This window comes from Medicago sativa, chromosome 1 (genome assembly GCF_051527215.1).
Source record: "Medicago sativa cultivar Bolivia chromosome 1, Bolivia_mono, whole genome shotgun sequence".
Lineage (NCBI taxonomy): Eukaryota > Viridiplantae > Streptophyta > Magnoliopsida > Fabales > Fabaceae > Medicago > Medicago sativa.
The window spans coordinates 51,384,930-51,398,197 of record NC_140749.1 but is presented as its reverse complement, the minus strand read 5'-3'; the positions used below and the strand labels follow the sequence as shown (position 1 = coordinate 51,398,197).

Here is a 13,268-nt window from a genome sequence, read left to right as displayed (position 1 = left end):
TTTGCATCAAATTTGCTCAACTTATCCTTTCCATTATTTAATATAATGCATTTGCAACTGAAAACTCTTAGATATGATAAGTTTGGCTTTCTTCCTTTAAGTAGTTAATAGGGTGTCTTATCTAGGATAGGTCTAATGACAATCCTATTTAAGAAATGGCATGCGATATTAATCACATCCGCCCAAACATACTCAGGAAGATTCACTTCATTTATCATGGTCCTGACTAGCTCCTCCAAAACTCTATTTTTTCTTTCGACTACTCTGTATTGTTGAGGGTTCTAGGACATGAGAATTTATGTGAAATGTCAAACTTGTCAAGAACAAATTAACTTGTTTACTTTTGTAAACATTTAGAAAGCCTCTCGCATGCGTGCATGAGCATATAAGTCTCTTGGTGAAACCTTGAGCACTAAGGAAGTCTCAATCAGGGGATTGAGCAAAGGGAAGTCTCTTAGAGTTGTCCTTGAGCAATGAAGTCTTTAGATAGTGTCCTAGAGCAGGAAGTCTTGAGTAGTTGTGCTTAAACAAGGAAGTTTTGAGCAGTTGTGCTTGAGCAGAGAAGTCTCTTGGAAGAGTCCTTGTGCAATTTAATTGTAAACTTGTGTGATTGTAGTGAAATTTCTTGGAAGTACAAGGGGACTGTACTGCTCATATGTTATGGGAGAAACCAGTGTAAAATTGTTGTGTCTGCTTTCTCTCTCTATCTCTTTGACTCTTTATCTTTGTGTTCTATTTTTTATCCGCAGCAATCAGACTCTGAGTCAGAATTTATATACCTCATATTAGAATCTGTATACCTCAAATTTTGACCAGCCGTTTTAACACTCAGAAAAAAGAAATCAGAAAAAGCCAACACAATTCAACATCTCTTCTTGTCTTTTTCTCACCTTCAAATTATGTGTTGGATTTATTTTGAGACTTGTTCAGATTATATAATCCAAACAATGAAAGTAATTTTGAAAAACGCAATAGGGTGAGTGAGAAGAGTGTAAGGTGAGAAAAAAAATTGTAGATATATCAAAAGATAGAAATCTTTGTTTTTTTTTTAAAAAAAAAAATATATCACGACTTTTGTTTTCGGGGTACAAATCACGATTTTTTTATATGATATTATTATTATTATTATTATTATTATTATTATTATTATTATTATTATTATTATTATTATTATTATTAAATTACCAAACGTATATATACATCATTGTTCCTCAATCCATTCATACGATTATAGTTTAGATTCGATGGCTCTCAATTCTTCTTCAAGTAAGGATTTCAAATTCACACTCAGAGATGATGAACTTCTCCGATTCCTCTACAATAAAATCCATAACAAATCTCTTCCCAATTACATCACCATTCTTGAATACGATTTGTTTGGTACCCTAAAGAATCCTTGGGATATTTGGGAAGAGTTTGGAGCTTCTCGCTCATATTGTGAAAAAGACCTATATTTCTTCACTACCTTAACCTTAGAGAAGAAATCTACCACTAGCTCAAAAGTAGTTCGTTCTATTGGAATTGGTGCATGGGAAGGTGAAGAAGACACTGGAAAAATTATAGTTGCAAAAAACAAGAACCAAATCCTTGGTGTGAAAAAATGTTTTCGATTTGAGAATAGTGGCACTTACCATGATGGTGCATGGATCTTGCATGAATATAGCCTTGACAAATCTTTGATAAGAAATCCTTTGGTAAGCAATATGATACATTTTCATTATTAATTTTTCTTGTTTTTTGAAGCATATTTATAATTTGATTTTGTATCTTTTTTTTTTGTAGGCCAACAATTATGTTCTATGCAGATTTAGAATGAATATTGATGCACAAGGTAAAGAAAGAAAGACCATTGTTCCTGGACGTGCAGAAACCACCATATCTGTAAGTTACTTGATTAATTATGTTGCTTGATTGATTAGTTATTATTAATTTATTTTGAGGTAATTGATTAGTTATTAATTTTTTGGGTGCTGATTATTACAAAGTGATGTGAATTACGCATTCAAGAATTAATAATGAATACATTTCACGATCCGGTTGTTTTTCTCTTTAACATTGTTCTCTTGCATTCTTGATTTGATATGCAGGGAAATAAAGATAAAGATTCGTTAACGAAATATATAATTTATAAAGAACCAAGAAACGAATCAAATGGTGGACACAATGGCACAAATATGATTAATACAAATTCTCATTATAAGGAAGAAGAAAAAGATGTGAGAAATATTTGGCCAAGAGAGACAACCATTCTTGGACTCGAAGAAGCCAACAAATTTGTAAGTCCTACATTTGTTGTTGTATAATATCTAATAACAATTGATCATATGTAATGTAAGGGTTTATTAGAGTTTCTAGTACTAAATTTTGTAGAGACACTGTTCTTTATAAATTATGTATTTTTTAAAACATATTAACACAATTATCTGATAAAATTTTATTAAATAAATCATTGTGAATTTTTAAAATTTAGATCAATTACCAGTTAGTATGTTACTATCATTTTTAAGTATTCAATAATGGATTTTCCTATTTTTATCTTATTTTTGGGTTAAGTATTTTTTTTTTTTTTTCATTTCTATAATAGTGTGTTATTAGTCTCATCAAAAAACTAGACTCATTATTTTTGCAAATTTTAAAAACTACAAACAGATAAATTTAAAGAAACAAAAACAAAATTTACCAATTTTTCTGAGATGAAAACATATGAATCCCATTTTATGAAAAACATTTGAATCCTTAACTTTTTTCATGTTCAATAGGTAAAAAAAAAAACAAATATAGTCGAACTTCACATTTTTTTTCTAGGTCTAATATTATACTTGTTTGAAGTTAAATATATTTTTAATCACATCCATGTCAAAGGATTAAACTATAAGTTTTTTTAATAATTATAACAAGAGTATATCAGACCAACTAATTTTGCATTTTAATTGTATTGATCATTCAATCCCTTATTGTGCTCTTGCATTCTCATTTTTTAGGAGAATATTGACCAAAATCAAATAGTTCAACCTGACAATGAAGATGATGATGATGGTGAATGCATTGTGGACAAAGAAAATGATGGTGAAAGCATTGTGGACGAAGAAGATGATGATGCTGGTATGTCTTGGCCTGAGATTTTTGCAAAGGAGCTGATAGAGATGAATGAAGGATGCTTGTTAGAAGAGGAAGAGGTTCAAATGATTCCCAATAAGTTTCATGAAGAGTTATTATTGGATAATACTAACATAAAATAAATAGTAGCAAATATTGCTATAGTTGTATCTGGAGATAGCACAAGTTTTTTGTATTTGTTAGATATAAATGATTGGATAAGATTTGAAAGGGACACACAAAGTTCGTGTTCAACCATCAATTGTTACCTTTTGTATTTTACCTTATTCATTTATTTTCCTTTGGACAAAATTGATGCAATGAGGCAGGGCAAATTTTGCCTCTTCATCCCCATCTCGTTTTCTATCGGGGGGTGGATGGGTCTCCTATACCCGCCCCTGAACCGACCAATTGGAACAACAGTTTAAAATGCTAAAAATGGCGACTATTCCTTCTATGAAAAATTACAATACAAATTAAGAGCTTCACAAACTATATATTGACCAATTCATCCATATCCTGCGATAGGGTAGAGCATTTTGTACCTCTGCTTAAAGATCAAGCAATCACCAAGCTGAATTGTAATTAGAGACGACTCTAGTCTCAACATAGATAAATCGCTTGTATTGACACATTGTTGCGCACTAGTTGGTACTTGGGATGACTAGAGGCTTAATCATCTACCATATGTGAGCTTATCCATCTTCATAGCAATATGCATTTACATCTAACAGTGCTTGCTTGACAAAAGGAGCAAACAAGATAATTTCTGCCATACACATGAGACTTTAATTTTAGTGGTCATCTTCATTGATTCCAGGGCAGTTTTCCAGAAGCGCAGAACTTGATTCATACTGGAGAAATATGGACAGAAAAAACCAAATGTCAATTGTATTGAATTTCCATCGTAGTTTCATCGTTTAAAAATATATGGAAACATCTTTTAGTTTGTATTAAACGATAGAGATAAATCGTGTGTTTACTCACTTTGCATCCACAGAAGAGGCAGTAATTGAACTCATCCCTCAGTTTCATTAATACATCGAGCAAGTCCTGCATCCATTTCACTTCCACGGTCAAATTCGCAACCAATTCAAACATGGATTACCAAGTTCAATAATAACAGTGAGTTAACAAGTTTAAAATAAAAACGAAATACAATAAATAATATCTTTTTCTTTTTTTAATTAAAAATTGCAATAATGTCTGAATGCAGTAAACAAGGACATGGTAGTCAAATCGGGATAAATATCGTTCGACCACTTTTTTGAATCCGGTGGAAAGTTGTAAGGAGACCCTGTAATGAATTGTGGCTTTTGGGAATAGTTCCAATTTAATTGGAAGGTCACAAAACAAAACTGTAAAAAAAAGCCCTAGAATACAAAGAAGCGTTGCAACCCGGTCATTTCTGATAGGTCACACGAACATGACCCGATTACAGTACTGACCTGCGTAAAAAACGCGAAAAACTGGATTTCTGCGGGTCACGTAACCTGACCCAGTATCTGCAGGTTAAACGAGCAAGTTGCAGGAACCGTACAATACTGAAATGAATCATGATACCGGCAATACATGTAATAATCTAGCGATACAAGCTCATTTGCAATGCATACCATGATATGTATCGGCCATGGCTAATTGCGTATGTATCTTGGGATACTTACTACCATGAACAAGGAAAAAACTAGCAACTATGATCAACAGTAGAGAAAGCTTGTGTGTGATTTTTGGATTGTATTTGACCATATCAGAAACTAGGTTGAAAAAAAAAATTAAGTTGATATGTATGGTTAAGTTACACACCTCTTCTGTTATTTCTTCCTCTTCTTGATCTTCACCCTCAGCATCATCCTCGTTCTTCGGTGGTTCCACAATTTCCCGATTCTCCAATTGGTCAAGGGTAGCCTTTGCCTTGTTGAAATTAACAATAACTCTCCTACTCTGCCATCGTGACTTCTGCCTTGACCCGAATTCTTCCATCAGAGCCTGCTCATTCTTCCTTTTCCTGTCGATCGTGATTTCCTCCCTTTTCTTCTTCTCCTTGTGGGGATCCTCTAGGCCTATACCTGCTCGTGACCGTCGAATTTCAATACCCACTGGTTCAGCCCTGCCCGATCCCTGTTTGCCAAGGGCAGAACCTGGTGTATAACCCATTTGTTTGAGAAGCTTAAATCCAATGTTCGATTGTGGTATTGGAGCTTCCACTTTTGCCAAGGTTTGTTCATCCTCTTGTATTTGCTTTCTTTCTCTTTCAATTTTTCGCCGTTCTTGCCAGTTAAGAGCTTTCAATTGGCTCTTGGAAGAGTTGATTGAAGGATCTTTCCTGTCAGAAATCTGCATATTAACAAGCGAGTTACAACATAACACTTTTTAAATCCTTATAGAGGCAATTCAAGCTTCTCATAATGTTCCAACACCCTCTTTTTCATTTATTGGGAATATTAATTAAACTTGGATACTTTCCTGAGCAATAATACTTAATGCTTTTGGGATTTTACAGAGTTTGTGTTTTAAGAACGGCCCCTTTTAGAAGAAATAAGAATTGCATTAGAAGACATCAAGGTGAACCAAAGACAGTCTTCGGTAGAGATTTTTGGTTCACAATCTTGTCTTCCGTTGAAATTTTTCTAAAAAAGTGATTGGTCTTGAAATATTGCTAGACAATGCTATACTAGATATTTAGAGTTTCAGATGAAGTCCAATAAATGTTACCTCATCCTCTACATGTCTTAGAAAATCGAGGAAACATGTTAGTCTATAGTCTACAACATGTGCATGTACTGATCAACTTTTTGGAATGATTCATTTGTACAAATACAAATACATAGAAAAGCTAATTTGATGACTTGCAGTAAGATTCTAAATATAAACATTGTATAATCACTTGACATATTTACAAGTGAAGGCAACAGTCAAAAGAATTTGGTAACCATAAATGATTTGTACAATGTTTTAAAAACCTAACCAAATCAAACGTTTCAACCGGATGAACTGTGAACAAACATTGTCCATGGTTTAGTTACTCAAGTGGTTCAACTGTTGTTTCATCTTGGTTCGAACATTTTAAAGTTGTAGAACCATAACCCGGAGGTCTCACTGGTTTGACATCTGGTTTGGTTTTATAAACATTGAGTCATATGCTCTACAGTTGTTGTGCAATATGAATGCCATTATCCAATACATATAACCAAAAGAAGAATTATATAGCAGTACATAAGTATATATTGATAGCTGTATAATATGATCAAATCAATAATTCATGGCTCATGAGTGGGGAGGAGCTAAGGTTCTGTTCCTAAGACAATGCAAGTGGTAGAAAATGTTCTGTAAGAATTGAAAGCAAAGGGTTTGAAAGTTCAAATGCTTAACATGAGGAATCTAGCAAAGATGCTCACGATGTTCTGGATAAAAGCTCAAATTTAGTCTAACAAAGATACATGGCACATGCAATCAACAACAAAAAAAAGATACATGACACATCAAGTTGGCCCTCGAAGATTTTGGACATCAATTTGATCAAAATTGTTGAAAACAAACACCAGTTTAGTCCCTAGCTAATAGCTATATCAGATATCTTGGGACATTAATCAATCAATTAAATTTAGATAAAACTGATATTCAAATCATTGAAAAAGTGACTTAATGTGTGGTTCATCTTTTGAGATCGAATTTTGAGTTTTGCACCCTTAATTTTTAAGAAAATGGAATCGCTACCTATCAATCGGCCCAACTTCAAATTGAAGACATGTGCAATATCTGACATGTGCCAGGGTGTCGACACAACACCGGCAAATGTGGTTACATTTAGGGTCTATTTGATAAGACACAATTTTGAGCTTATATCTTATGTCCTATGAGCTCATTTTATTAAAAAAGATCCGTTTTGTAACCATCACTTTCTCATGAGTTTATAGCTTATTTTTATAAGCTTATAGCAGCTTTTTGATAAGCTAATTCAAGTAGCTTATAGCTTATCATTTTTTATCCTAATTTTACCCCTCTAATCTTAATTGAAAAATAATTAAATATATATTTTTTATGTAATTTCCTGTTTATAAGCTAGTCGAACAGCTAATTTTACCAAACACTATAAATCCCATTTGGATTAGGCTTAATTGAAGCTTATGCAAATAAATAAATATTTATGTATTATTCATAAGCTTGTAAATGCAGTTTACGAAAAATCAGTTTATAAAGATACAATTTTTGTTAGTGAGAACTTATAAATTAACATAAAAGCTTATTTATTTGCATAAGTTGTTTTGCATAAGCTCCAAATAAGCTTAATCCAAGCACACATTAGCTTACACCTTATCAGTTATAAACTAGCTAGATTATCGGTTATCCGCTATAAGCTAGTTTATTAGCTATTCACTACTTTTTTGACCAAACAGAGCCTTAATCACTTCTAGATGCAAGATTTCAACTAACTTAACCACAGATTTCTACTACAGATTCCACACAATTAAAATAAATAAATATTTATTTAAAAGCATGATTGGAAACCTAATCTCAACTTTAAATGAATAATAGGGTATGGAAAGTGGAACAAAATGAAAGTTACCCTTTTTGATGAAGATTTAGTTGAAATTGAAGGATGAATAATAGCATCATCGGAAGGAAGAAACCTAGAAAGGTCAGCCATGTAGTCATCGTTATCATCATCATCGCTTTGCCTGATAGATGTTGTTGATTCAGCCATCATCGCTTTCCACTACAAACACGCGAACCGCTTGTGATTCAAATTCAATGCAACTTAGTTTAGTTTTGTACCGAGCAGACCACCAATTTTTTTTTTTATTTTTAACACGCAGACCACCAAATTGTTTATTTTATTTTTTACAAAAGTTTTTTAATTAGGTTTTTGTGTAGACTATGTTTTCTCATGTATTAGATTTTTTTTCTAAGTTTATTTTAAAATGAAGAGCATTAAATTTAATTCAATTTATTAATTATTATTAGGCTAAAGTGCATTTTTCCCCCCTAACTCTCAAAACGTTGCGATTTTGGCCCCCTATGTATGAAAACCACAATTTTGGCCCCTTATGTTTTGGCCCCTTTGCACTTTTAGTCCTTTTCGCTTATTTTGACTTGGTCAAGGCTGATGTGTCATACCATGTGTGTATATAATGATTTTCATTTATTTTAAATGCCACGCATGATATTACATGAATTAAAAAAAAAGGAAAAAGAAAATACAAAAGGCCTGGCACGTGAGAGAGCTTGTAACGGTCAAAAGTTAGGGATTAAAAACCCCAAATCTGACCCAATCTCCATTGTTCTTCTTCCTTTCTTCTTCATTTGTTCTTCCTTCTTCTTTCGATTCATCCTGCTCGATTCATACTGCTCCATCATTCCTTTCCTGTTTCGATTCATACTGCTCCATCATTCCATTCCTTTCCTGTTTTGATTCATCCTGCTCCATCATCCTGTTAGATTTGTGGAAACCGAAAATGGGTGGACAATCTTCATCTTCAACCGTGAGTGGGTCATCATTCTTGGGCAAAACGAAGTTGTTATGTTACTGTGGCGTTGACTCCCCTCTAGTAACAGCTTGGACTGATGAAAATCCAGGAAGGAGATTCCATGGATGTCGGAAGTATTGACAGAGAAGAAAGTGCAGTTTTTTTAGATGGTTTGATCCAGAACTTCCTGAAAGGCAGAAGAAAATAATTAGAGGACTGTTAAAGAAGAATGTTGCATTGAAGAATAAGGAGAAGTTGCTTGTGTTAACTATTGTTATTTTAGGAATGATGTTGTTTGTTAGTGTGTTGGTGATTCTCATAAAGCTTGGATAAGTTATGTAGTAATGTTACCTTATGTTATTGTTATGTAATGAAAACTTATCTCCTGCTGTTATGATGTAAGTAAAGAAATGAATTGAGTTTGATGTTTTAATGAAAATTTATGTTGAATGAAAACTTATGTATTGAATGAAAACTTATGTATTATTGGAATGATGTAAACAAACTTATGTAGTGTTGGTATGATGTAAACTTATGTCAACTTAAGCATTAAGAAATGATATAACCAATTGAAACATATTGCGATAATCTAAAAAGTTACTTAATTTACGAGTACTTAACATTCATAAACTTAATAAAAGTACTTGACATTGACAAAGTAAATTAAGAGTACATTACCAAAAGACTTAACATTCAGTGCATAACCAAAAGACTTAACATTACCAAAAGATACTAGAGCATCAGAGCACTTAACATTCAGTGCATAACCAAAAGATACTCTTTAGAGTACTTAAATTCAGAGTACCAAAATATAAATAAGAGTACTTGACAATACATAACATGACCATAAATACATTCAGTTTCATCAGCAAATCATCAGTATCATCATTCTCCTTCGTAGCTTCTAGCTTATGTCTTGTTCACAGACTGTTGAGTACCAACATTTGTAACCTCATCAATTGACCTCTTAACCCCTGTTGTTCTAGATTTTCTAGGCACAAACAAAGCTACCTCACCAACAACATGGCTGCCACCTCTCATTGTTCCAGATGTGTTGCTTGCAGCAGTTGTAACATTTCCAGACCCAGCTTGCGCACCAGTAGCAGGTCCAGCAGTGTTGCTTGCAGTGTTGTTAACAGAAGCTGCACCAGTAGCACCATTTGCAGCACCAGCAGGTGTACCAGCAACATTGTTTGACTTTTTTTGCAGTGCTTTCTTTATCTTTGCAGCAGCAAGCCTTTTTGCAGTGCCAGCTTGTACATTGTTGTTTGGATGTGCAGCTTGTGCAGGTGCATTGGTGTTAAGCTGTGCAGCTTGTGCATCAGTACCAGTTTGTGCAGATTGTGTAGTAATATCCTACCAATTGTACATATATAGATATTAGTTTTTGAAGAAAGAAATGAAAGTTTATATAAGGACATAAAGATATAAGTTACCTTGTTCCCTCCAGGTGGAATCCTTCTATCAGCACCTGTCTTTCCACCACATGTCCTGGTATTATGTCCAAGCTCTTTACACCTTCTGCACCTCACAGTTTCCTGATTTCTCTTGCCCTTTTTGCTTGCTGATTTGGGCTCATCATTCTCCTTCCTTCTTGCCTTCTTAGGCCTCCCAGGTGCCCTTCTGGCACCAGGTGGGAGTATTGGTTCTGTGTCCAATTCTGCCCATAGTTTTGGGCCATTAGAAGGAAGGATCAAATGATCATATGTGTCCAGAAATGCTTGTTTCCTACCAATTTTATACAAACAGATCAAACATACATTCAGAAAAAACAATGGCATGATTAACACTAAAAAAAACAATAAAAACTTGTAAAAAAACTAACCTATATCAGTGTGCTACATAATCATCAACATTAGCTTGATTGTAATAAATTCCAGCAATGGCATGAGGACAAGGGATACCACTTAAATCCCATTTTCTACATGCACATGTTCTGTCTTTCAGATTGACAGCATATGTATCAGTTCCATCAGTGACAGAGAACATAGAGGACTCCCTCTCACCACACCAAATTGGTGTCCAACCAATTGCATCTTTCTTAGCCTTTTCCACAATCTTTCTTATCATTGGACAAATTTCCCCTTGATACCTTAACATGTAATCCCTTAACTTAACAATCCTATTTGTGATATAGAACTTCAATCCCTCAACAAGTGATATAATTGGTAAATCCCTTAAGTCTAAGATTGCAGAGTTAAATGCCTCACACATATTATTGACTTGCAAGTCACAATTTGTGTGAGTGCTATATCCTGGTGCATACTGCCTCATTTCCTCCCAAGCTGGCACACTTAATCTTTTCAGCTCCTCCATAGCTTTGTTGAACTCAGACATTGTGCAGGCCCTAGCTGCTTTCCACAAAGCTTCTTTCAATTTCTCTCCAGCATGCCTTTTCCTCCAGTTTCCATACAAATGTCTTACACATAGCCTGTGCTCAACATGCTCACCAATAGCAGCTATGGTATTCACCAAACCCTTGACAAATTAAAGTTGAAAAAACAATTTATAAATGTAAAGCATAACTAAATTTAACACAAATAGAAGCAGATCCATAAATGAAATAAAGATTACCTTTTGTTGGGCTGATATGAAATACCATCTTTTGAATTCTACTCCATTCAAATCTGATAAAAGCAGATCCATAAACCAATCCCAAGAATCTTTTGTTTCAGCTTCCACAACAGCAAAGGCTGTGGGTATCATTTGATTGTTACCATCTTTACCAACAGCTGATAACAGATGTCCACCATACCTCCCTTTCAGAAAACATCCATCAAGTCCTATCAATGGCCTATAGTTACTCACAAAGGCCCTCTTACAAGCATTGAAACAAACATACATTCTCTGAAAAAATACCCCCCCAACACCAGGCTTGCATTGAATCTTAACACTACTCCCAGGGTTGCTTCTAAGCAACTCTTCAGCATAGTTTCTTAGATGACCATATTGTTCATCACTAGCACCATGAATCATTTCTAAAGCTGTTAATTTTGCCCTATAGACCTGGAAAGAGCTCAACATCACATTCCACCTATTCTTACACTCTTCTTTTAGAGACTTAAGGGTCATAGTAGGTGTATGCTTAACTAGTGGAACCAGTTTTTTTGCCAACAACTGTCCAGATAACACTCTAATTTTACCAGTTGGATAATAATTGTGCACAGACTTCAAACTAGAGAGAACATAATGAGTTTGAGGAGGAACCCTACTAAATCTAATATGATATGGACAACCTGGCATACACTTCACCACAATTCTTCTATTCTCATTTTTCTCTAGGTACACATTTGTCTTGCTCTGCAAACCATACTCTTTCACAGCAGTTTTAACTAAAAGACCAGTTGCAAAGATCTGACCCTCCTCAAATACCACAGGGTCATTGTTAGTGCCCAACTTAAACCTATTCAGTTTCCTTTTTCTTGATCCCTCTTCTTCCTCAGATGCACCAGGACTTTCTAAGACATCCGAGTCTTCATTCTCATCTTCAAAGTCTTCCAAACCAGTCACTTCAGGGTTCCTAGACACTTCAGCACCAACTACACTTGATTAGGGTTATCTCCTTGACTAGCAAGGGTGGGGTTCACAGTCTGGTTAGGCAAAATAGTAGTCAAATCCCACTATTCATCAAAATCACTATCATTAACTGACACATCACCATCACTTCCATCCTCATCTTCTACTTCATAGTCAGGAATCTCTCCTTCCTCATCACCATTGTAATCTGGATCAGACTCATCCCCTTCCTCACTCTCAGCTGGCTGCTTGCCTTTGTCAACTACAACAACCTCTTCAACCTCATTATCATACCTGCAATCTTCAACTTCAACATCTTTGCCTTCAACATAAAACTCAGCAGTTGTAACATTCAGATGCTCATTTATGAACCTAACCACATCCCTATCAGTATTCAGCAACCTTAGACCATCAACTATGTCAAAACCTGGACATATATACCACAACTTGTACTCCCCTACCACCCCAAGCTCTCTGGTCAGTTTGTCCAGATCTTTTAAGTTCACCAAATTAATGTCCAACTCACCACCATATTCATGTATTTCACCTTTCTCATAAGATACCACAGGGTCAGCAATGAAGTAACCCTTGTAGTGAAACCTTATCTTCAAATAGTGGTTCTCATAAGACCTAAAAGGAATCAATAAATGTTGTATGATTATTTACTTCAAAGTGTATTTGTACTCATGCATTATATTGTATTCAACTGTATACATAATGTATATATATACAGTATACATACGATATATACATACTATATACATACTGACTATTCTTAAAGCATACACATACATATATACAGTATACATATGATTTTACTCATACAAAGGAATCTACAGTTGGCATTTTCCATTTTAGGTTTCAAATTAAACACTTTCTTCAATACATCCACCAACCCTATTTTATTCACAAATAAACAACATCCATGTGCTTTCCAGGTATAAAACAAAGGAAAACAAACAAAAAGTCACTTACTTTGAAACATTACTGTCACCTCCATTAAGCACGTTTCGTCCTTCCTTCACGTTTCCTTCAGTTGTAGAACTCGTCTTCTATGTACCCTTCGTCGCCGTCGCTGCTAATGTCTTCGTCGAACTCGTCTTCTACGAACACATACTCACCTTCGAGTTTCCATTTTAGATCCACTTCATTTTCACAATACAGTTAAACCTACAATCTGGATTTCGTTTT

The 13,268-nt window shown here is 34.5% G+C and overlaps 4 protein-coding genes across 4 annotated transcripts; 1 reads left to right on the top strand and 3 right to left on the bottom strand.

The window, feature by feature from the left end:
- The first annotated feature begins 1,244 nt into the window (after positions 1-1,244).
- On the top strand, positions 1,245-3,239 carry LOC146955186 (uncharacterized). Its single transcript, XM_085747937.1, has 4 exons — positions 1,245-1,694; positions 1,783-1,881; positions 2,088-2,276; positions 2,982-3,239. The coding sequence occupies exons 1-4, from the start codon at positions 1,245-1,247 to the stop codon at positions 3,237-3,239; spliced, it is 996 nt and encodes a 331-aa protein (XP_085604063.1).
- A 101-nt stretch (positions 3,240-3,340) lies between these two features.
- On the bottom strand, positions 3,341-7,833 carry LOC146955185 (D111/G-patch domain-containing protein). The gene is made up of 4 exons (XM_085720563.1): positions 7,661-7,833; positions 4,900-5,430; positions 4,084-4,149; positions 3,341-3,950 (listed from the first exon to the last, which is right to left on the bottom strand). The coding sequence occupies exons 1-4, from the start codon at positions 7,799-7,801 to the stop codon at positions 3,891-3,893; spliced, it is 798 nt and encodes a 265-aa protein (XP_085576689.1). The 5' UTR covers positions 7,802-7,833; the 3' UTR covers positions 3,341-3,890.
- A 1,358-nt stretch (positions 7,834-9,191) lies between these two features.
- LOC146955184 (uncharacterized) lies at positions 9,192-11,039 on the bottom strand. Its single transcript, XM_085720535.1, has 2 exons — positions 9,998-11,039; positions 9,192-9,917 (listed from the first exon to the last, which is right to left on the bottom strand). Exons 1-2 carry the CDS (start codon positions 10,340-10,342, stop codon positions 9,471-9,473), a joined length of 792 nt encoding a protein of 263 aa, XP_085576661.1. The 5' UTR covers positions 10,343-11,039; the 3' UTR covers positions 9,192-9,470.
- Positions 10,392-11,945, bottom strand: LOC146955183 (uncharacterized). The gene is made up of 2 exons (XM_085720551.1): positions 11,136-11,945; positions 10,392-11,039 (listed from the first exon to the last, which is right to left on the bottom strand). Exons 1-2 carry the CDS (start codon positions 11,802-11,804, stop codon positions 10,392-10,394), a joined length of 1,317 nt encoding a protein of 438 aa, XP_085576677.1. The 5' UTR covers positions 11,805-11,945.
- Positions 11,946-13,268: the final 1,323 nt, after the last annotated feature.

Coding starts and splice junctions, on each gene's coding strand:
- LOC146955186 (XM_085747937.1), top strand. CDS start 1,245: ATGGCTCTCAATTCTTCTTCAAGTAAGGATTTCAAATTCACACTCAGA. Junction 1,695..1,782: donor CTTTGATAAGAAATCCTTTG/GTAAGCAATATG, acceptor TTTTTTTTGTAG/GCCAACAATTATGTTCTATG. Junction 1,882..2,087: donor GTGCAGAAACCACCATATCT/GTAAGTTACTTG, acceptor TTTGATATGCAG/GGAAATAAAGATAAAGATTC.
- LOC146955185 (XM_085720563.1), bottom strand. CDS start 7,801: ATGATGGCTGAATCAACAACATCTATCAGGCAAAGCGATGATGATGAT. Junction 5,431..7,660: donor CTAAATCTTCATCAAAAAGG/GTAACTTTCATT, acceptor GTTAATATGCAG/ATTTCTGACAGGAAAGATCC. Junction 4,150..4,899: donor AGGAAGAAATAACAGAAGAG/GTGTGTAACTTA, acceptor AAATGGATGCAG/GACTTGCTCGATGTATTAAT.
- LOC146955184 (XM_085720535.1), bottom strand. CDS start 10,342: ATGCCATTGTTTTTTCTGAATGTATGTTTGATCTGTTTGTATAAAATT. Junction 9,918..9,997: donor TTCCACCTGGAGGGAACAAG/GTAACTTATATC, acceptor TACAATTGGTAG/GATATTACTACACAATCTGC.
- LOC146955183 (XM_085720551.1), bottom strand. CDS start 11,804: ATGCCAGGTTGTCCATATCATATTAGATTTAGTAGGGTTCCTCCTCAA. Junction 11,040..11,135: donor TCATATCAGCCCAACAAAAG/GTAATCTTTATT, acceptor TAATTTGTCAAG/GGTTTGGTGAATACCATAGC.